The 24,853-nt window shown below is 38.9% G+C and overlaps 2 protein-coding genes and 1 pseudogene across 3 annotated transcripts; 1 reads left to right on the plus strand and 2 right to left on the minus strand.

Annotated features, from left to right (window-relative positions):
- Window positions 1-2,612: 2,612 nt before the first annotated feature.
- LOC131325084 (protein NUCLEAR FUSION DEFECTIVE 4-like) lies at window positions 2,613-6,942 on the plus strand (annotated as a pseudogene).
- A 343-nt stretch (window positions 6,943-7,285) lies between these two features.
- Window positions 7,286-15,707, minus strand: LOC131325087 (thaumatin-like protein 1b). Its single transcript, XM_058357153.1, has 4 exons — window positions 15,586-15,707; window positions 15,096-15,476; window positions 13,947-14,262; window positions 7,286-8,120 (listed from the first exon to the last, which is right to left on the minus strand). Exons 1-4 carry the CDS (start codon window positions 15,647-15,649, stop codon window positions 7,946-7,948), a joined length of 936 nt encoding a protein of 311 aa, XP_058213136.1. The 5' UTR covers window positions 15,650-15,707; the 3' UTR covers window positions 7,286-7,945.
- Window positions 15,708-21,901: 6,194 nt separating this feature from the next.
- LOC131325088 (glycine-rich protein 2-like) lies at window positions 21,902-23,021 on the minus strand. 2 transcript variants are annotated; one of them, XM_058357155.1, is made up of 2 exons: window positions 22,334-23,021; window positions 21,902-22,303 (listed from the first exon to the last, which is right to left on the minus strand). In XM_058357155.1, the coding sequence occupies exons 1-2, from the start codon at window positions 22,860-22,862 to the stop codon at window positions 22,215-22,217; spliced, it is 618 nt and encodes a 205-aa protein (XP_058213138.1). In that variant the 5' UTR covers window positions 22,863-23,021; the 3' UTR covers window positions 21,902-22,214. The 2 variants fall into 2 exon arrangements, with proteins under 2 accessions (XP_058213138.1, XP_058213137.1); XM_058357154.1 differs by having other exon boundaries at window positions 21,902-23,021.
- Window positions 23,022-24,853: the final 1,832 nt, after the last annotated feature.

Consider the following 24,853-nt stretch of genomic DNA (forward strand, 5'->3'; position numbering starts at 1 on the left):
AGGTCATTAGCCTATCACTCGATAACTCACTCTAGATTTGGCCACCTACTTATGCACTCACTAAATTTTGTGAGCCCAATTTTTAGAAAGAAAAAAAAATTCTTTTCTTTTTTTTAGGAGAGATAAATGAGATTTCAAAAAGTTGTTGCATCAAAGCAACAACCTTTTTTTGGTTGCCACAGAACAGTCCTCTGTATGGAAACAAAATTGACGTTGAGGGATTTTTCAAATTGAAATGGATTGGTACTCTTGGCTTATTTAAAGACTTCATTTGGTCTTTGTGTCTCACATCAATATCAATTCATCTTCATCAAAATGGAGGGAAAGTCTTCAATACACACGTCTTTAAGGTGTGTATCATATGCACCTATTGTGTGGTTCATATTGTGCCACCTCATAAAAAAATTACTTGTAGGACTGATCATTCATAACATTTTATTTTGTATCGTAACTTTTATACTAAAAATTCGTAACTTTTCATCATATAATTCGTAACTTTTGAGTAATGCATTCATAACATTTTGGGAATTTTCTCATTCTGAATTCAATCAAATTTTTAGCCCTCGTCAACGTTACTATTTCTTTCTTTCTTTTTCAGTTTTATAGATCAACACTAAAGTCGTCCATTGGGAGCACCGTCCACTTAATAAACTAATGACCATTTATCACTCTCTAAGCAGATCCTATTTTTACAAAATACTTCCATCTAGCCATTCAAATTTAGTTATCCCATTGGAGATGCTCTTATGAGTTACTCCTAGGGGAGCCCTGGGCATAGGCTCACCAAGCAACCGCCTTGGGCATTCCGTTTTGGGTCCAATCATAGGGCCCCCAAATAGCATAAATATAATAAATATTATGTGTCAATCATTCTGTAAGTAAGTTGATGTAGTTCAGCAGTAAGATATGCGTGTGATGTAGGCAACATCCCGAGTTCAAGTCCCATGTCACTGGGGTTCGAGACCCCGACCTAAGGGACTAACAAGGTTTACTAGCCAATTGCTATCTGGGCTACAACTCTTTTGTGCTGCTTATTTCAAAATACAAATATATATATATACAAAAAAAAAAAGCCAAAAATCCCAGGACCGGGCCTGGTTACTCCTATAAGTTTGTCCGGACATTTGATTTATATTTAAGCTACGGGAAAGTTCTACGTATCGGGAGAGGTTCTTGTCTTTTATTTATTCTTTGGTCCCCTCTAATAAAAACTACTCCAACTTTTATACAGATTTTTTTTTTGGAAGTGTATCTAAGAAAATGTTCAAAAATTGATTTTTTGAGTTTTTCTTTAGATATTTTCTAAAATACTTGTGCAAAAGTTATATAATTTTTTACTTTTTCGATTTCTGTCGTCAAGACAGACCAATATCACATAAAAATTTAGCGTAAAACTAACAAATACAAAAAATATTGAATAAAGACAACTAAAAAATTGTGGTGCACAACTTGTTCATCTACGTGTCACAACCAGCAAGAATATTAACCGCGCATAGAAAGGATCCTATAAAACTGAGTCTCCACTTGGACCACTTCCAAAGCCAAACATCCCAATTTCATCTCGTCTATTCTCTCAAAAAACTCTATATTGTAATCTACTATCCACAACTTAAAATCTCAAGGATAAATTACCCCCATTGCAATGGTCGAAATTGTTCATTTTGTAAAGATCGCTTTGTACTTCAAGCATGGAAAAATTCAAGTTCATTATAAACCGATCGATAAATTATTTGAACAAGTTTATCTTGAAACAAATCTACTGTGCACACTGAATCGGAATCATTTGTTTCAAGATAAATGTGCTTTGTTAAGTCATTGATGGGTATCCAATAAACTTGAATTTATCTATTCTTTAAGAACTCGACCAGTTTTACAAGATTAAGGATCAATCATTCTACAACCACAAATACTTACACAAACATTTGAACAACCCACTCACATTCACATTGGTACCCATACACACTACACATCCAGTATGTGTGGGCCCCACCAAAAAATGTAAGTGTGTAAAATGCGTGTAAGTGTTTGTGATTAAATAATAAGTGAATGAACGATTTCTATGATTGTCCTGAATCCGAAATGGGCTCACAAAAATAAAAAACTTGACAGGACTGGATGGAAGCAAACTGACCCCGTTGGTTTTGGAATTTTGGATTTGTATTTATAGGTAATGAGTGTAGAGAGAAATATAATAATGATTGAAAATATGGATAACAATTCAAGAGATAAAGAGAAAAATAAGAATAATGATTAAAAAGAAATAAAGTTATGATTAGAATCTAAAATTCAAAACCCTTAAACGAATGGCGAGGAAGTGAGTAATCAGTTTCTCAAATTCATCCCCCCTCTCTCTAAACACACAATTGGTGTTGTTTCGCTTTCTTTTTAAATCTTTTTTTCAAAAAATGTAATTTTAAGCTCAAATATAATGTAAATAAAAAAATAAATTTTTAATTTTTTTGCACTATTTAAAAATGGAATCTATCAAACTATATCTATATTAGTAAAAAAATTATTTTTATAAATACATAATTTTTGCATTTAAACTTAAAATTATCTTTCCTTTTTAAAAGTTGATTTTTCCATAAAGTGGAACGGCCTCCCTCACTCTCTCTCCCTCTCCCTCTCCACCGACCATTCAACTGCCAGCTTTTTTTTCTAAACCCCAACCGACAACCGCCATGCGTTTTACGTTGTCTCTGGCGAGCCCCGCCGGGAAATGGATGGGGTTCGTGGCCGCCGTGTGGGTGCAGGCCATATCGGGAAACAACTACACGTTCTCCAACTACTCGGACGCACTCAAGACCCTCATGTCTCTCACCCAACTCCAACTCAACAACCTCTCTGTCGCCAAAGACGTCGGAAAGGCCTTTGGAATACTCCCCGGCATCGCCTACGACCGCGTGCCGACTCCGGTGATACTTCTTATCGGTTCTGTCGAGGGGTTCGTCGGGTACGGCGTCCAGTGGCTTGTCGTTAGTAAGAAAATCAGACCGCTTCCGTATTGGCAGGTAATTTAAGGGCAGAATTTTGTTGGGAAGGTATTTTTTTGTCGGTGTTTCGAAGAGATTTGGGTTGTTTATTTTGTTCTTTTTTCTTGTTCTTGCTAAAGCCAAAACGGTGTTGGAAAGGGCGACCGGGCACAGCGACCCTCCCGCTAACCATAGGGAGGGACACCAGACCCGCGGCGGGTCCCGAAAGGAACCAAGAGCCATAACAACTACCTCCCCAGTGCCCTACCAAGGGCTAGTGGACCACCACTAGGCTTTGCAGGATAACCAAGTTCGGGAGGGCGTCGTTAGCACAACTCAACAATTGGTTTGTGTTTTGAAAAGTTTTTTGAAAAATAGTAGAGGTAATTAGTAGAGAGAGATAGAGAGAGAAATGTTAAAAGTAAAAAAAATCTAGGAGGAATTTTTTGAAAAATTCTTTTCAAAAAGCAAAGAGAACAAGACATAGTTTACCTCTACTATTGTTCATTGCTCACTAATGTTAAAAAAGGGTTTAGCCTTCAACTTAAAGTTTAGTAAGTCTTTTGCGGGGCTTTGCTGGTCCGCATCGATGTTTAGAATTGTTCAATTTTAGGGCTCGTATTTATAGTTAGATAAGTGTAACTTTAAAACACACTTTTGATACGTGTCATTTTTCTCAGCATAAATGAATTGTGACATTGCATGAATTTTGACAGGACAAATATTATCGATGAGCTTTAAAAAGTGAATGATTAGTGGATTTGGAAAGGACCTACAAAATGCTACTTTTGATAGGTTGAAACTCATTTTTCTCAACATAAATGCATAAATGAATTGTGACATTGACATGAATTTTTGGCATAATAAATATTCTCGACGAGCTTTGAAAAGCGATTGATTAGTGGGTTCGGAAAGGACCTACAAAACGCTTAAACTGAACGATTTAGGGACGGGGAAATTCTTCACGAATAAGAGTGTTCGGGCTCACGGAATGGGGATCTCTAGTAGCTCATTTGTTAGTTGTTGATTCCTCTTCATTTTTTAACAATGAATTGTGTTTTGATTATCAATGTGTAGAGCTCATTGACATTAGTGAAAATATGCGGTCGATCGGATTTTGGGAGTTCCATAATTGAAGTTGGTCTGATTTCATGTCTATTAACATTTAATGAAACCTGATTTTCATAATCAAATTGAGATGATCATTTTTTATTTTTTTATTTTTTTTTGGATAAGCGAGATGATCATTTAGATGTTTGATCAGCTTAATTCTTTTGAAACACTATTTTATCTAAGGAGCTTTACCCAATGAACGGTTCGGATCCTAATGGAGATGATCCAGTCCTCTCTAGTCCTCTACAAAAAAAAGCCTTCCCAAACAAAGTCCACCATTGTTGTTTGCATTTGAACAAACAGAATGCCATCTTGAATTCACAAAATTTGTGTGCAGATGTGTATATTCCTGTGTATGGGAGGGAACAGTACCACATGGATGAACACGGCTGTCCTTGTTACCTGCATCCGGAATTTCAGGAAAAACCGGGACCCGTTTCGGGAATCCTCAAGGGCTACGTGGGTTTGAGCACTGCCATTTTCACCGATTTATGCGCGGCATTATTCGCCGAAAACCCTTCCACATTCCTCCTAATGCTCGCCGTCGTCCCCTTCCTTGTTTGCATAATCGCAGTCTTCTTCCTCTGCGAAATCCCACCTTCTTCCGCCTCTGCCGAGGAGGAAACACAAGAGTCTCGATACTTCAGAATCTTCTATGCTGTTTCCGTTGCCATAGGAATGTACCTTTTAGTGTTTGATATGACCAGACCCCACGGCCGCTCTATTTCGCAAGCATTCGCCATTATACTTCTCCTTCTCTTAGCCTCGCCTATATCGGTCCCTCTATACATCGCAATGCAGAGTTCAATACGTCGTTCAGATACCAAGCATAGTGTGACTGAGCCCTTATTGGACGCTGAGAAGAAGCCGGAAGCAGAGTCGGTAGTGGAGGCCGCTCAGATGGCGGAGGAGGGAGTGGTGGCTGACCAGCATCGGAGACGGCAGCCAGTGATAGGAGAGGACCATACGGTTTGGGAAGCGTTTCAGACAGTTGATTTCTGGATATTGTTCGTGTCTTTTCTTTGTGGGGTTGGCACGGGTCTGGCCGTGATGAACAACATGGGTCAAATGGGTCTGGCGCTCGGGTACGCTGATGTATCCATATTCGTATCACTCACAAGCATCTGGGGGTTCTTCGGGCGCATTGCTTCGGGTTCTGTTTCGGAGTACTTCGTCAAGTAAGTTTTCAAGCTCAAACTACTCCACTAGGTGATAAATCTACTGCACTAATTCTCCCTTTGGTATCACTGGATTGAGTCACATTAATTCGATTTACTTTTGGTGATTAAAGTAACATAGGGCGATGCGTTTCCTATTCGTTTCGCCAAACCATGAACTCAGCAATTCCATGGGTACATGCTTTTTGAAACTGCTGAATTTGGCATGATACCAACTTTAGATGTCTCAAATTTGTTACTCTATCTGTTGCCTTTACGTGATACGCGATTTGTCTCCTTTACATCAACCTGAATTAGTACTTTTGAGTGTATGGCCTTCTTAGCGAGTTTTACAAAATGTTTGGATCGCCGAAAGGGACCAAGATCTTGTAAGCTTTGATATGTTTTTCTTAATCACAGTGGGTGTTTGTATCCTTCTAAATTCATTCTTTTGGTGGTTAATTTAGGAGAGTCAAAATTGGTTGGTGGATGGAAGCAAAAATAACTTAAAGCGCTAAGAGTTGCTCCGTTTCAAATTTGGAAATAGGACTATCTTGACAGTGAACGATAACAGTATGAGTTCAATAATGCTGGTGAAAACTTAAAAAAAACTGCATCAGTTAGGCAAAATAATGTAGTTTGAGGTGCATTTTCAGCCTTCTTTGTATGCCTCATAGACCCATTTACATGTTACGTTTTTTGGGTCCCTGTAGTGTGGATTTTGTAAACAAAACGGTTCAGATCATGACTATGAGATTTTGGTAGAACCCACCAAGGTGCACTTCACCTCGTAGTATACTAGTATATTGGCGCACACTTATGCTCGTTCTTGATGATTTTGTGAGAGGATTTACATGATATTTAGATCCTTGTGGGACAGTTTGATAGGATTCTATTGTCACATTCAAATACCGATTAACGACTAACTGACTAAGTTTAAGGCTGAACCTTTTAGTGGATTTTTTAAGTAGCATTAATACCTACTGTTGATCAATTTGTTTTACGCAGGAAAGCTGGAACACCGAGGCCTCTCTGGAATGCAGTGTCCCAAATCCTTATGGCTGTCGGGTACATTATGATGGCCATTGCGTTGCCCGGTTCTCTGTTCATCGGCTCAACAGTCGTCGGTATATGCTACGGTGTCCGCCTCGCGGTCACGGTTCCCACCGCCTCCGAATTATTCGGCCTCAGACACTATGGTCTCATCTACAACATCTTGATCCTCAACCTCCCCCTCGGCTCCTTCCTCTTTTCCGGCCTACTTGCCGGATTCTTGTACGACGCACAGGCTACTACCTCCGCAGGAGGCAGCAATACATGCATTGGGGCTCACTGTTATAGAGTTGTGTTTTTGGTCATGGCTTTTGCGTGCATTGTTGGGTTTGGTTTAGATGTTTTGTTAGCCATTAGGGCGAAGGGCGTTTATGCTAGGATTTACGCCGGTAAGAAGTCGAAGAAATCAGGTGGTGAATCTAATGGTCAGTGAATCATATTAGCGACACACTAACGGGAAGAGAAGATGTATATTACCATGTATAATAATATCAGATAGTCGTATATGTATGGCTTCAATCGCGACTTATTTCATCATGTTTGCATCAAACAGGTCTTTTTCGAAAAGTTTACTCTGTACTTCGGGAATATTGCTCCACCAATCACAAAAAGTGGCTCACGATTCCCATATCATAATAGAAAATGCACGAAAATACTGATCCGGGTGAGTAGTTCTACAGAAAATCTATGCCTCTATGGTCCCAAGACCAACCTAATTGGTGAATTGTGTGGTTCTGATTTGCTAGAGTGCGTAGCGACGATATACCCAAGCAAATCTAGACCTCACAATTCATTTCACGGGCAATTTTCTTGGTCCCGATTCTGTGACTGTAAAACTGCTCATTCGTTCCAAGGTCTAACAACCCTTTTGCTGCAACTGACTGTTGCATAAATCATCGTAATAATTTCCCAGAAACATGGCAATGAAAAATTCACCACAAATGCATACACACCCACCTGCTTCTCAACAAGAAAATAGAACTCAAGGGGTGGAATGATAAGGAATCATCCAGCAAAGTAATTCCGATAAACTTCTCAAACATATGTTATACATGTGCTACAAGCGTCTTGAATATTATCTTAGCTGTACTGACGATAAGTGCGGCAAAGATGCATAGAGCTATTACAAAATGTGTACAAGCTGAAAATAATATTACAAAAATTAAACAAAAAAAACAAGGAGAGAAAAATGTTCCAGACATGTCGAAGTTGGTATAAAGAAAATGGCTGTCAAATCATCAAAATAATCACACGACTCATTCAGCAGCCTTCAGAACAACAAACACATGTGGTCTCCATATTCAAGTTGTGTGGTGCCTGGCTAGAGGAAGAATCATTGTTGCCGCCATTCTGTTGAATACGAATATCTACTTCTGAAATGTAAGATTCCTCCTAATTTTGAATTTCTCTCATTTGGGAATCATGCAAAGGGAGTCAAGTTAGTCAACACAGGACATCTGAAGACATGGAACAATAAGATAACAGACCAGAACCTATGTACAGGACTACAAGGCACTTTCATGGGTCTAACGAAATGTAGAACCCCTTCTCCGACCTGAGTTGAAAGGAGATAAATTAAAGAGCCTGTACAACAACGGGGCTTAGAAAACAACACCCCACATGAAGTGTGGAAACCGTCTGCAATGTTGGTCATAAGAGTGGCCAAATCTGTGAAATCGCTGCTACAATAGAGACAGCACAGGCGATCATTTGCACCAGGGTCAAACCTGAGGGTGGACCTCCACTTACTCGTCCACCATACATGGTGGTTTTGTTCACTAGGGGCAGCTCAGCAGCTTCTCTTCGTGCTCCCAGCAATTTTTCGCTGCATCATTTTACCCATACAAATGAGAAGAGAATTCTATTTTACAACTCAACATATTCTCCTGGAAATCATTCATGAGATATGTAATAGTCATTTGTCACTATATGCTTATAACTGATGGAAGAAATGAAGGCAAACACAAAGATAACGATCTGTTTCGCATAGAGATATGTATTTTTCTCCTATACAGATTTACCAACTTCTTATGGCATGGTGAAAATTTTAAAAAGAATGTAATCTCTCTTTTTCAAAATTTTCCTGAAAAAGTTAAAAGGAATAAAGACAATAAAAACTCACAATACTATACCAATCCCCCATAACTTCTTAATTGGAAAATGCTTTTTGAAGACCCATTTGGGTTTGTTGATAATTTCAAAACCAGATTTTAATTTGCCCTTAGAAGTGTAGCAGTAAGCAGTATGCCATTACCACTTTTGTGGCGAGTAGGCGGGCTAACAATGATCCCTCCCTGAGCTGAATAGTAGCTCAAGACTGTGAATGCCAAAAGAGAACATCTCGACAAACCAGTTTACAAAACAGAAAATCTCAATTAGTCTATAGCACATTGGGGAAAGGAGGTATAGCTAATGTTTCGTGAATGTTTCAAAGATGAATTTGATCCTCGCAGTTCAACAGGTTGGCTTAGAGACTGGGAAATCTGGGAACCAAGCTGATGGCGCCAATTATTTTGATAAAAATAAAAATAAAAAATTAAACACATGCACTAAAAACCTTGGTCAGCTTATTATCGATGTTCTCCCGAAGAATCTTGTGTGTGTAGGTGCCAGTACATAACCACCACCTACAACATGTAGGCCAGTGGATTTAGCACCACGCCTCCACTCCATTAAAACAAAAGTGTCCATCGAGTATCCCCAAGTTATATCAATTGATCATTAGCACCACCAAATCAACGTCTCAATATGGACATTTAATAGTGGGACATCTACATGCAGATTTATAGACCAACTAAATCATGGAGGTTGGGCAAATCACCAAGAAGTATTCTCTCTTTCTCACATGCATAAACATCAAGTATACATGCAGTGTATAATAGTGCCTCAATAAACCCCATTTAGGGAAGTCTGGCTGAAGCCTGAAATTCATGAATTCCATCGTCCATGCCTCCGAGTTAGTAATATTACTGTTTTAGGAAAGTACACTTCTTTTAGTTTCTTAGTCAAGATAAGCACCATGCGGTCTAGATTTTTTTTATTAAAAGTAGTTCTTTCCATTCTAGATTACCAAATTGAGCTGGGGTTGATTTTGTAATTTGATTTCTACCAAGTTTAGTTTTGCTCCAATTGCTAAAAAAGTTTTTTCAAGTCCCCTGACTAATTAGTTCTGATTGAATTCTACCCTATTTAAAGAGAAGACTTTCCCTTTTTTGTCATTGTTTGGGGATTGTTCATGTTGCTTGTTCATTCCCTACACATTTCCCATTGCCCAACGTTTTAAAGTCATAGTTGGCACCCAATTCTTACAATGAACACCAGCAGAAATCAAATGGGAATGACACTGTAAATAAAGCTCAAACATGCAGGGAAGGGGATCCCCATAATGAAGACCACAAACCTTTTGGAGTGGAGCATTTCCCCATTCCACAAACGGGAGAAAGAAGGGGAGGCAATAGGAAACATGATAGGATTAATGAACTTAGTTGGAAATTTAAGAAACCGCTGTTGTCTCACAGAAAAAATTCCAGTCAATGGAGCTTTGGGATCTCTTGACTGTACGCACCATCTCTTCAATAGAAAGAAAGCTCCTATCAAAGGAGAAATTTCACAAAACCCAAAATATTCTCTCTAGTATCACGGGAAGAAATAAACTACTCTGATAGAGCCTGACAATAGAGTTCAGATGGGGTCTAAGACAGTTAACAAGAACTTTCACAATAACCTCATAAAGCACACCACACATGCTAAAAGGCAAAATAGCGTGATACTCTCAGCCCTCAGTGTAAGGAAGTTGGTGAATCAAAACCATAATCGTGTGATTCAGTGGGAACAAACCAGTTCCAAACAAATTAGTAACAAGAAGCATAATGGACCATTAAGGGACAATAATGTTAGATAAAGAAGGCCTGGAAAATGACAACTATAGGATTTATGGGGATGCATATCATTTCGGTCATGTAAATCCTCATCTGGTTAAATAAATCTTATCTAGCTAACTCTTACTACTCTCATACGGACAAGGGAGTGGAATTGAAGAGGCCACGAAAAAGAAAAGACGGGGGATGACCAAAGAAGCTAAACAACGTTTCCAGAGAGGGAATCACCGAATAAGGATCAAAGATGTTATCAATTTTGAGGCCATTGATTTTATGCCTCCTACTCCCATAAAAGTGGTAACATGAAAAAAAGTGTCACATTACCCAACAGCAATTTGGCAACTGATAAAAGAGCCTCACACGCTAATACGCTATGTAGCATGGCCCCTTTGTGGGAGGTCACGGATTGGTGTCAGATGTTAGAATATAGTATTGGTATTAGTCCCACATTGGTTAATGTAGTCTTATGTTATGATTTTCCATTATATAAATAAGAGTTGATTGTGTTAGGGTTAGTTAACACAACACCATATACACTTTTCCTATCCTTCTTCCAAACAACATGGTATCAGAGCGGGTTCACCATCCACCTTAGATATACAAAACCCTAGCCGCCATCATCATCTCACCATGAAACCCTAAATCTACTGCCAACATCATCTCTACTGCAGCGTCATGAACAGTGTTTGCGCATATGTGAATAGGTGCTTGCTGGTTTCTCTCTCTCGTGCGACCTCTGTTTTCTCTAGGCGATCATCGTACCCTCCGGCGGCGATCATCGTACCCTCCGCGACTGTTTTTCTGGCCAGTTAGCCCCAGAAACTCCAAACCGTGGCCGAAATCCCTCAAAATCGATTATCCAGTCCCTAAACTGTACTCATCGGTGCCTGAATAGCCTCGTTGGCGCCTAAACTATACTTGTCGGCCATAACCCAGTCATGGCGACCCTCACCGGCAATAGCCAAGTCTCCAAAATCTCCAAAACAGCTCTCCTTCATTTCGAAAATCCTTGATCTCCATCCCCAAGGTGCCGACAACCTCTAAAATTCCCTAAGGAGTGTTCGAAATCATCACACCACCACTGGGTTATGTTCGAAACAGTCTGCATGTATTAGTTGGCTGCCTCTTATTACACGCTGATATATTTGCAATGAAATCTGATTCTGCTTCCGTTGTCTCTGTTGCTGTTGGTTCTTCATTCAGTCGTGGACATGGACATAATTCTAGGTTTCCTAGTCGGGTTTTTGGCCATGCTTTTGGTGAGTGTAGTAACATATCTTGTTTTGTCATCTATTTTGTTAAAGTTGATGGTTGTTGGTTGTAATTAAAGTTGGTTCTTATTGGTCGTTGAAATTGGTTTTGTTGGTCATTGAAATTATTTCGTTGAATTCGTTCGGTGATTCGTTGGTCGTTGAAATCGTTCGTTGGTCGTTGAATTTGTTCGTTGGTCGTTGAATTCGTTCGTTGATTCGTTGGTCATTGAAATTATTTCGTTTAAGTCGTTGAAATCGTTGAAGTTGGTTGGTCGTTGAAGTCATTTTGTTCATTGAAGTCATTTCGTTGGCCGTTTCGTTTGTTAGTCGTTGCTAATGAAAGTTGTTCAATTGTTTTTAACAAGTTGGTTGTTTTTCATTAATGCTAATTAGTAGTTGAGGTAATTGTTTCGTTGGTTGATATGTAACAAGCTGGAGAGTCTCCAACTTGAGGGGGAGTGTTATAATATAGTATTGGTATTAGTCCCACATTGGATAATGTAGTCTTATGTTATGATTTTTCATTATATAAATAAGAGTTGATTGTGTTAGGGTTAGTTAACACAACACCCTATACACTTTTCCTATCCTTCTTCCAAACAACATCGGATACTTGTTGGACAACAACACTCTCCGGACATGTACAACACTCAAATCCGAAGTCTACTATTTTTTCACAACTTTTTTTGTTTGGACACTCCGGGGACACTAAAAAAATGCTCCGGACACTCGCAGAACAAGTTGGGGGGAGTTAAAACGAACGAGGAGGCTATAATTAAAACTTAGGGAAGTCTTTTTTTTGTGCAACGTAATTCACTAATCGTAAAGACACATGCGTGATGAAACACTTTTACATAAATGATTTGTTAAATAATTACATTATAGCTCATTTGTTTATTTTTATTCATATATACATAAGTTATTGTCCCCCAAGGTGTCGTGTCCAATTTTTTAAAATTTGTGTCCGAGTGTCTATGTTGTGTCCTCTAATTTTTAAAAATTTATGTGTTGGAGTGTCAGTGTCATATCGCACGTCTGTGCTAATGCTACATAGCTCACACAATTTTTACTATCGATCTGTGTAATGGTCTTCATAAGGTTATTACGACAGTTCTTGTAACCTCTCCAAAAAATCTTCAGGTGCTACATCCTTGGGAATTTGGGGAGCGAGGTTGAAATGCGTTGGGCTCATTTTGAAGCCTCGACATCACTTCTCTAAGAGACAGGTTGACATTTATGATACCCTATGTATCAGTCCCTAGGCATCATGATAAGCATCGTAGTTATAACTCATAAGGGTAAGTCTCCATAAACATCCTTAAAAGGGTGCATATCATGCCCCTTTTGTAGCTAACCACAATGTTCCGTGAGCAACACCAAAAAGGATCATTCAGATATACCACAAAATCTCAATACAAAGTTTGTAGCCAAAAATCACAATGTTCATCCATATGCTCTCCTAACTAAGGTTTTTCTAATGGTAAACCAATTCATTATTACACCACAACAGAGCGCACAATTCACCAAACGTCGTATGCTCCATACAAATATCAGTGCCCTTCAGCACAAAGTTTTGGATTAATCACTGGAAACTTTCTACTCCAAACACAATAATTATATTCAGCCATAGCGAAACAGAACTTGTAACACCAAATAACATTACATTGTTTTATTGTACACTAAAAAGTAATTTACCATCATGACAAAAATGTTTATAAGTTAGTAACACCCTATATAGATTATAGCAGAATACATATTCATAATGACATTACAACCAATTTCACCTAACTGTAATAAGTGTATGTATGTTTCAAGTTTTAAGTCCGAAGTATTTTGCTCTTAGGGACATAACATCACCCCAGTTATGGTAATCCGGGGTATAAAAAATCGGGGTTGAGACCCAATTGTAGGGGATTAAATATTCCCACCGGATACACAATTCATAATTAGTCCCCCTTCTATATCCGGTCTTATTTAGGGAAATGTCATTAGCAGTTATTAAAATGCTATCCACCTACTTATATCCTCCAATAAAAAAATACTCAAACAACCATTGTATAAACAATCACCCATCTACAATAGCCTTCCTTCCGTACAAATCTTCCCACCGCATACCCAATTCATAATGAGCCCCCCTTTTGTATCCGGCTTATTTAGGGAAATGTCATTAGTACTTATTAAAATGCTATACCTACTTATATCCATCCTTTTAAAATACTCAAACAACTATTGTTTAATTAATCACCCCTCTACAATAATCTTCCTTCCTACTATAACTACAATAATCTTCCTTCCTACTATAACTACAATCCTCTTCCTTCCTACTATAACTTATGCCACTAAAAAACAGGCCATTTGGTTTACAAACCCATACATTTCTGATAGTTTACTAATGGTTAATCTTTGTCAATGGTTTCATGCACAACAATCTGTCACCTTTCCGTGAATCGACAACATCTAAGGAAACAAGTACGAAACCATATCATCAAGACCAGCCAAAGGGTTATCAAGTAATTTCACCTGGTGTAAGGCGCCGGGCAAAAAATGATAATATAGTCGGGCCCAGTGCAAGTGAAGGTACTCGTCTTATCATCATAAGCGTAACTATATGACCTAGGGCAGGCGTGCTTGAAAAACAACGAGTATGCTGATGGCTGACACGTGTCCGGCGTAGCAAACCCTTCACTACAACAATACTCCGGATTCCCAAACGCCTCACACGCGCTCTTACATGCAACTCCCTCACTTGAGTTCCCATAAGCCACCTTCAGCGCCTTCGGACACGCGTCGTTCAAATCCACCAAACACCCTGTGGGGCTGCATCCCCCGCCTGTACCTGTTAGAACATTTTAACCAACAAATAAAAAATTACTATTACCCTTCCAGTACTACTTCACTGTTAGAGCATCTCCAGTCCTTTTCACCACATTTTACTCAACTTTAACTAAAAATTTGAGTAAAAGCTTCATTTGGAATGAAGCAAACTCAAAGCTAATCACAAATTTGAGTAAAACCTTCACGAATGGCATGATTGCAAATTTGGGAGAAAATAATAGCTTTGCAAAATTTGATTAAAAATTTGAGTCTCTTGACTTGAATAAAATTTGAGTAAAACTCAAATTGGTATAGGTTTGAGTCAATGAGTAGAGTAGATTTTAGGGAAGTTTTACTCATATTTTGAGTTTGAGTTAAAAAAAAAAAAAGGGCAAGGGCTAGAGATAGGGTTGATAAACGAGACAAACGAGTTGAGCACTTAGTTGTCCAAGCTTGGTTTGAAAACTTAACAAGCTTCAAAACATGTTCAAGCTTAACTTATTTATAAGACGAGCCGATCTCGAAAAAACTTTAATTTTATTTTTCCTACGGCATATTCCGAACAGGCCGAGTACTAGCTTGTTCGACCTTCATTTGAAAGCTAAACATGCTTCAAAAAATCGTTCAACCTTAATTCATTTACCTAACAAACCGATCTTGAACGAGCTTTTAACTCCCTAACACAAGTTCTAACTCGAGTAGCTTAGTTCGTTCATCGGCCCTAGCTAGAATGCTCTCATAAAACTACTACATACCAAATATTAGCCGTTTTAAAAAAAATTTAAAATTGATTATTAGTATCATTCTTTTTAACTATAAGTTGTATTTACAACGACTAAAAAGCCTAAAGAGTACCTCCCCTCGGCACCACAAGCATCGGAAGGTTATACCCGTCGACCAAACTGACGTCATAAAAATCCAGCCCTTGGTCGCCGTTAAGCGTGAACTCGGCTAGGGTCGCGGGCGGGATGGCGCCGGCACCGGCGCATTGTACCTTCCCGGAGCCGCAGTCGGCGGTGGCGCATGAGAATTTCCCGGCCGAGTCGACGGAGCAGAGGGTGCGGGCCCACAGCCGGCCCGACCAGGATCTCGGGACGGCTATGGTCTTGGACTTGCCGCTGGTGAGGGTGAACCCGGTCGGGTAGAGTATGGGCCTGTCGGCGCCGGTCAGGATCCCCGGCCATATCGTGCGGCGGCAGTTGTTGACGATCTTGAACGTCGTGGAGTCGACCGGCCCTGTGAAATCGAAAGAGGAGATTTTGTTAGTGATTGAACTGAACGGGATTTTGGGGGTGGAGTGTTGAAATGTTGATGTGATTTTTTTGTTTTTTCTTGTTTTTTTTACCTGAGAGGAGAGAGAAGGAAAGCAGAAGAGTGAGAGCGGTGGCGAGGATGAACGGACGAGCCATCTGGAGAGAGAGAGAGTGTTCTGTTTTGTTTTCAGCCAAATAAACAAAAGTTTGACAGGTTGATTAATTAGAAAAGTGATTCGCAAGCAATTTTCAGAGTTGCACTGTCTCAGTAGTCTCTTTCAGCATTGAGGCTCCGTTCCGAAAAGTAGAATAAATATTTATTTTTTAAAAAAATAATTTTAAGTTTAAAAATTATGTGCTTAAGTAAATTATTTTTCTATCAATATGATTCATCTTGTTTGATAGATTTCATTGAGATCTTTAATACGATGTAAAAAAAATTAAAAAATTATTTTTCATTTACATTATTTTTGAGTTTGAAAATATGAAATAAGTACTTATTTTTTAAGAAGGTGTTCTGGAACGGAGCCTAAATGATCCAGATTTTAAAAAAATTCATTAAACGGTCTGAATTTTAAAAAAACTCTTCGCGCAAAGACTTTATTTTTAAATTCAGATCGTCCAATACACTTAAAACAAGCTCTATTCAGCTTCGTAAATTACTATTCATGCAAAGCTCCGTGGAGTAGTTTTTCTCATTAAAAAAAGTTGACAGTGGAGATGTGGACTGGAAGTGGAAGGTCTTTTTTTGTGCTTTGCTTCTTCTATGGTTTTCTTGTTTTTCATATTATGTACTTTTTTATATAGTGATATCGTTGTCCAGTGGTAGATATTTATATTTTTCATTTTTCCTTCCATAAATCGGTTTTGTTCACATACCTATCTATATGGAGTTAATATTTTGCGCGTATATCTTACTTGACAAGCTTTATAGAATGGACGATTCTATTCATAATTATCAATATTTGATAAGGAAAATTCTAAAATCAGCCCATTAAATAGTGAGAGTGTGAATGTGTATTAAAGGGTATAAAAAGCACACAGAAATGCGTATTTTCCTTATCTTATAGTGTGTTATCGTCAACCCATTGGGCTGACAATAGCAAGACCAATTTGATAAAGATGATTTTGTATGTATATGTCTTAGAATTGTGATTTTGGCATTCCAAAAATTGATGGAGGGACTCCAAAATTGAATTGTGTTGATACACAAAACGACTTCATTTTAGAGACCCTCCATCAAATTTCAGAGTGTTAAAATCAATTTCCTATGTTTTACTCAACGAACTCTACAAAATAAATGATTCTAATCATTGATGTTGGCTACATACATAGAAGCTCACAACAGCTCAAGCTGGACCAAACTGGACACAAGAAAAACTGGATAGGAGCTTGATCCATTGTTTTGGTTTACACATAGGTGGGAAAGTATCCTCTCCGGTACTATTTTGAACTCAATTTGTACCTTTTTCGAATCGACCATGATAATTAGAGTTATTTAGTTTTACATTTATTAAAAATATTAATACTGCTAAAAATTATATTTTGAATTTAATATCATAAATTTAATTGGAAAACAAATTTTGGGTGTGTTCCCTAACAAGAATAAGTATAGTACTTATTTGGACTGTGTGGTTGATTTCTTCTACAACAAAAGAGATTTTTTATTATTTTATTTCCTTTGATCTGTACAACAGAAGAGTTCAAAAAAAGATACTCCATCCGTCCCTTTTTAAGTGTCCTGCTTCGTAATTCCAACTTATTAAAAAGACATCATCATTATACCTTTCACATCAACTTTTTCCTCCACTTTCCCTACTTACCCATCATCATTACACTTTTACTCACTTACTTTTCAAAAAGGAATCTACTTTTAGGGACAAAATAGACAATACACAAACTTTTACCCACTAACTTTACAAAATGGACACTTATTAAGGGACAGCCCAAAATGGAATACTGGACTCTAAAAAAGGGACGGAGGGAGTACTAGTGATTTCAATTTATGTGAGCCGTGCAGTTGGTCGGAGTTAGGTCACATAATCGTTTAGTTGTACTTTTTTTTTTATAGTTTTCAAGCTTTGCTCTATCTTTTTGCTCGTAATCCCGTTCTCATTTTCACAGTGTATGTGGATGTAGGAGGAGTGGGTATTTTTCGAGGGTTAGTAGAGGTTTTTGGTTTGTCGCGGCTGGTTGATACTGTCATACTAGCTAGGTGTTGGGACAAATCCATTGTTTTGACTAAATATTAGAGATGCAAGCTCATGTAGTCTGGCGGACGGACTCCTTTAGTTTTGCGACGAATTATGTCAGAGAGCGCAAAGGGTGGTTGCCGAAGGTGGTCGTTAGTGGTCGAAGGCAGCGCTGCCAGGGGTGTCGCTGTGGGGCAGGTTAGAGAGGAGAGAATAGGTGTTTAGAAAACAAGCTCCTGTTGTTGGTACTTTTTCAATTATCTTGACTAGTAAATAATACTTCAGCATCCAGAAATACTTTTCCTTTTGCTGATCTGTAAGTTTTGATTGAGTAGCAAGCACTTGGTAGGAGCAGATGTCTTTAGATTCCACAGAGGATAAATTAGGGCCCTTGGCTTACCTTTCCCACGTTTCGCATGTGATAAAAATCGCAAGCCTTGGATCCTATATAAAAGCAGGTTTCGAAGAGTTTTGAAAGTTCTTCAACCATGTCCTACATTTACCTCGAGATTTGAGAATTGTTGACGACTATGAATGTACAATTCAGTTTACACGTACTTCAATTGCTAATGGCAAATAAGAAAAAGAAAGCGCAACCATTATCTACCGGTACATATGGATCTATAAAGAAATGCAACTGGTCCTGAAAATGAGATGTCACAGTTTAAAGTTGGAAGATTTCTTTAACTTTCTGTGTTCACACATCAATATTTGGAGAAAACAATAGGTAAATTCGTGAAAAGAAACTGAAGAACTAGCCCCATAATCAAATAGCAAACAATTTTGCCACAACCACAAACACTTACACGTACTAACTCTCTCAAGTTAAAGTGGGGCCCACACCAAAAAAAAAGGATTGACGCGTGCAAAATCAATATAATTGGTGGCAGACAACAATATGTTTTTATCATCCTGACTCTGGAAAGAAATTAAGGAATACTTACCTTTTGAAATCATGGAATTCCTGATGAAAAGAGCTTCAATTTGCCATCTAGTCTGTTGCGAAATAGGGGATGCTACCAAGAACCCCCGCCAAGCGACCGAGCCGACCATTCATCTCAGCAATCGAGAGCTCGGACCTTGACCGAGCAATAGACGGTTCATATCTGTATGCGCTCAAATTCAATCCGAACCGTCCGTGCAAAAATGAACTGTTGGCACCCGCTTGGCGGGGCCGCGGGGGTGCTTGGCAGCATCATCCCCAGTATCCTTTCTTTGCTACACAACAGAACTGTGGAGTCAATATTAAGGTACTGACTCCCCTATACTCGTGGGACGAGGGTCTGAATTGAAGATACTTTATCAGCTCAGAACTTATGCACAGGTGATTTTCCACGATGGAAACCCGTGACTGTGATCTTGACCAAAACCCATTGATGACCAAAGTACCATCAACAATGCCACAGCTTTAGAAAAGCGAATGGCCGCCTTTAATCAGACCGGAAAGTAAAAAAGTAAATTAGTTGAAATGTATTTAAGTTGGCCAGAACACTCTTGACAAAAAAAAAAATGGAAATGCTTTTCGCCATAACCTAGAATGATTTTTGTCACTCCTATTTGTCTTAGATCAAAGATCAATTCACTTTTGACCAAAAAAAAAAGATCACTTCAATTTTGTCAATAAATATCAAAGTCACGTTTAACAAATACAGTACTATAAGAAAAATAAGATAAAAAGTCACGGGTCTCCAACTTGGAAAACATTCGAAAAAGAAAATTCTATGGGAACCGACAGGAGTGCACCATCAATGCATAGATCAGCGAGCGGAATTCACTTTCGAGTCCCGCATATTCAAAATGAAAGCTTGATATAATACATGCAATTATTCGATTGAACTAATTTTTCAATAGACCACTCAGAATATTTTAAAATAAACAAATTGATTGAATCATTTATGAAGACCCGAAAGTAGGTCCCGCACACTGATCTTTGCGTTTTGGTTGGCACCCACAGACGGGTTGGAAAACATTGGGGGCTAATGCAAACCTAAAAACTTCTTTTCTTTAGGAAAGAAACCTAGAAACTTTAAACTAATCAGTTATATAAATAGGAACATTTTAATCTTCACAAACACCTGTACCACAACAAACGCAACAACAAAAACAACAATCAACAAGCAAGAGAATGCCTCAACCCAGCAAGAACCCAAACAAGTTTTACACGGTGAAGCAGCTGGTGAAAGCGACGAGGGAGGAATGAAAATTCAAACAAATATTTGACAGCAACTTTGGGGTGGGATTAATAGCGAGAAATTAGCTTCACGACGAGACGAACACCAAATAGTTCACATATTAACACCAAAACAGAACGCGGTAAATACTCTAGTTAGCAAACTGACCCTGCAACAAACCAGCTAGCAGTTGGAAAAAAAGGATGCTGTCAACTGCGGTACTCACTCAATATCACCATCCCATTCCGGGCAGCTCTAGTCATCTTGCTCACAACTTCCCCATACTAAATATCACCATCCCATTCCGGGCAGCTCTAGTCGCCTTGCTCACAACTTCCCCCTACTACCGATCCTTCGTAGCCGGAAAAAAAGATGGGAAGCCAAAAGAATGGTAAGTTTCTCTATGGATCTAATGGATATGGGTACCAAGTGAGAGGTGCCAACGGAGATCTAAACTGGTTAGCTCTAATGACATTCAAGTACCAATGTGATCATTTCTATCAATGATGTCTACCGAAAGACTCCCACTAGAGATTGTTTTCTCAAAAGTTGAATGTCCAGATGAATCACAAATTTTATTTACCCAGTGAACCCAAAAACATACAAGGTTAAACTGTGTATCAAACCCATCAAGTTAAAAGTTAGTAGCAGCTACCAGAGACATTACAGAGTATTACCGAATTACTTCTACAGAAAATGATGCAAGGGAACATATATAGTTTGACACAAGAATCCTATGCAACAGGCTCAAGTCAAACACATTACTGAAGTCTCCAAGGCCAAGAACATTCGCATATCAAATGGGAAGATATTGGACAATGACATGACAAAAGCAAACAACTGATGAGACCAATGCGAGTGAGCCAAACTAGACCACTGCAGTTAACAGTCTGAAATTCATTTTCATCAATGCCTACAGTAACCAATAGCCCTATTTTTTGAATAATGACAAAAATAAGCCTAAAAATCATACTTATTTTTGAAGTAGGTGGCTATTCTCTATTTTTCCGGCTTTAATAGGGTATGGTTAACCACCAGTTATTTGGGTCAGATGTATTTACTTTTCTTGTTTCTGGAAAATTGGTGATGGGTCAGATTACTTTTCCATTTGAATAAAGACATCAAAAATAAGCCACTTGGCTTATTTAGCCCTAAACTTGTGGATCTCAAAGACATCTATAATCGAATCTAAGCCAAGAAATAAAGAATAATCAATTAAAACAACAAAAACAATAATAAACAGAAGGAAGATGAAGTAGAAAACAAAAAAATGCATGTGTGGTTATCGGTATCAGCTGTTAACTGGAATTTACCTAAAAATCTACTTCCAAATCTAAGTTCGCATATAATAAGGAACGATTATGCAGGATTCAATAAACCACCATTCTTTCATAAAAACTAGCTAAAGCACATGGTCCATGGACGCAGAAATGACTGTATATGTACGAATGCCGGAATGGATTCAGGGCAACACGTGAAAACCGATTAAACAGAGCAAAGATTAAATAAATATTACAAGTTCACAACCACCAAATCCATATAAATAGTAACCATTATCTTTCACAATTTGGCAATCAATTGCAGATCCATGTTCCAGGAGATGAGCACACCGCAGGTTAGACACATCAACAGGTTGGACAACAAATGTCTCAACTTGCTTGCTAGAGACACCAAATCCCATTGTTGTTATTTTTTGTTTATCAGTCTATTCCTACTCAAATGCGGTCACCAAAGTATTAGTGTTGTATAAAGCTCCAACTAACGGAGGACATGAGGGGTGTTCCCTATCCCCGAACTTAACTTTGTCCTCATAATTTCGATTCTAAGTCTACAAGTTTAACCCAAAAATAAATCCACAAAAAGCCTAGTCACTCAAAAGACACAACACCAAGCACATCGTACCAAAACCGATCCAGCAACACAAAGTATATAGAGCAATTCACATTTTCACCCACGTCCTCTTTTACCCATTCCAAATAAGAAATGGATTCAAAAGACCACCAATCTTTCAAAGAAACTATCAAAGACACATGAACGCAGCAATGTCTATATACGTATGAATGGATTAAGGGCAACACCTGAAAACCCATTAAGCAGAGCAACGAGTTTATGCTTCGAAATTACAACCACCAAATCCAGTCAAAACCAAGCACTTAAAATACCATACCAAAAACAAAAACAGGTGACCATATCAAGACCCCTAATAAAACCCCTGACAAAAACAACATACCCATGTATACGGTTCACCGATTCAGAGACACAAAAGATAAAGACCAATAACTTAACGAATACCAAGAAAAACAGAAAGGGTATAGGAGTGAAGATTCACATTTTTACCCCCACCCTTCTTTACCAATCTCAACGAGAAGCGTTGGGGCATTCCCTGGCGAAATGACCGTCCTCTCCGCAGTTGTAGCAGCCTCCACCACCGCCGCCGCCGCGGCCGCCTCCACCGCCGCCGCCGTACCTTCCACCACCGCCACCGCCGTACCTCCCACCACCGCCACCGCCACCTCCCTCGTAACAGTCCCTAGCCATATGCCCCGACTCCCCACACTTAAAGCAAGCATTCCCGCCGCCGCCGCCATACCCCCCACCGCCGCCGCCATACCCGCCGCCGCCGCCATACCCGCCGCCGTCGCCACGTCGGCTACCGCCCCTTCCACCTCCGCCGTTATACCCACCACCTCCACCATACCCACCACCTCCACCATACCCCCCGCCGCCGCCGCCGCCGCGTCCTCCGCCTCCGCGGGTGCTGCCCTGGACGGGGCCCTCGTTGGGGCCGGTGACGTCGGCGGCCTTGGTGCGGCCGTCGCCGCCGGATTCGATGACGAACTCGACCGTCTCGCCGTCGCCCAGGCTGCGGAAGCCTTCGGTGCGGATCGAGGACTGGTGGACGAAGAGGTCATCGCTGCCGTCGTCGGGGGTGATGAAGCCGAACCCCTTCTGGTCGTTGAACCACTTCACGACCCCCGTCATCCTGCCGCTGTCACCTTCAGCCATTGATACGAAAAAACGAAACCCTTGAGATTGATCGAACCTCTCTGTGTGAGAGAGCAAACCCTAGTCTCTCTCCTCCCCTCTCTCTCTCTCTCTCTCTAGATGAGTGTTGGTGTGTGCTTCGGCTTCTGATTTATCGACGACTTGCTACAGCCTGAGACTGACACATCAGCACTATAATAAATGAAGGAGTAAATTGCAGTGACCTTCCCTAAGGGTTCTCATAATTTTAGAATCTCCCCATGGGTTTTGGAATGTAGAGATTTGACTGTTAGATTTGTACAGTATAACTTTGTATAGGTTGAATTTCGTGCGTAGGTCTTGCAATGGCATTGGCATGGGGTATGCCCTTGTACTTTGTATTCCTTTGATTGGGCTTAGCCATTGTTCTCCTTAGCATTTTGGACTTTTCGAGCGTTTTGTCTTTATTCAAAAAAAATTATGTTTATTAGTTTTGCGTCAAACTTTTGTTAATGAAAAGTAAATTATTTTTACATCTATCCAAATATTTTTGGAGCTAACCAATATAAAGACCGAAATATCTGGCTTTGGGGCTTTACCTAGGATATCTCCAAAAATATTTGGGTATTTTTTGACCTTTTAGATCCATTTTGAAGAGACAAACTAATAATTTACAAAATCTTGACACAAGACTAAACAAAGCAAAAAAAAAAATTAATAAAAAAAAAACTCAAAAGGCCCAAAGGACTTTCAAAAAGCTAAGAGAAACAGCACATAAAAATGAGTTCTCATCAAAATAAAATAAAAAAATAGACAGCGTCGGTGTCACTTTTGCTAAGTAAACGTTCTAAGATGCCCATTTGATATGTGGATAAGGAAATTCTTTTGAGTTGTTTTTGTTTATTATATCTCCCTCTACATGTAACATACGTACTTTTTTGTAAAGAAATCTCATAACTTAAACTCCTAGACTAGAGTAGGGAGACGGCTGGGTTTTTCTCAAACTTAAGGGAGAGTTATGAAGTTATCAGCAGCCTCAGGAGAGACCAGTGCAATTTACGCCACATGAAAAGACGAGATCCATTTTTGGGGAATCGAACCGACGGTTGGCGCGTGATGGTTTAGATCTGACGGTTGGGGATCCGTTAATGAAGTGTGTTATTTACCGTCTGCATTGTTTTATTTGCGTGATTATGTGAGTAATTTACTTGATTAGTAGTATATGATTATTAATTACAGTACATAATCACAGTTTTGCTGTTTTTATTATTATTTTAGGATAGGAGATACATTGCATTTAGTGAGCTTCATTTATTAATTGACACAATAAACCATACAGGTAAATGAACATAGCCACTCTTTTAAGGTCTTCTTTCACTGATGGTTCTTAAAAAATAAATATTTATTTGTAATTTTTAAAATAAAAAAAAATGTATTTACAAAAATAATTTATAGATTGTTTTTCATCGTTCAGAAGATTTCATCAAGACCTATCAAATAAGATTCATATTGCATAAAAAAATTATTTCAGTAAATTTATTAGTTAATCTATCAAACAAGCGTCATCCCCCGTTCCTATAACATACATACAAAAAAACAATTGTACGAGAGAGATTCCATTTTTTCATCTTTCATATCTCCAGTGCTAGCACAACTGTACACGTAACAAATAACGCATATTTTCTCGAATGAGAAGTTGTAATTTGAACACAATATCTTGTGGGAAATTGACTTCTGCACTCTCATTTTTATCACATACATTCTCTTTCTTGTCTTTATACATGTGAATTTACCTTTTTGCCCTTTCATAAATTCACTTTTTCCCACATTAAAGTGTAATAGAATAAATTCACACCAAATAAAGACAAAAAATGGAGTGTATATAGTAAAAAGAGAAGTGTAGAAGTCAATTTCCTATCTTGTGCTTTATGGAACATTTGTAAAGTGGAACCAAATTGCTCTGTTTGGTTGTATGACTTTTGTCTTGCCAAATACGTAGGTAATTGATAATTTTAGTTCAATTATTTGTGTTC

This window comes from Rhododendron vialii, chromosome 5a (assembly GCF_030253575.1).
Source record: "Rhododendron vialii isolate Sample 1 chromosome 5a, ASM3025357v1".
Taxonomy (NCBI): Eukaryota; Viridiplantae; Streptophyta; class Magnoliopsida; order Ericales; family Ericaceae; genus Rhododendron; species Rhododendron vialii.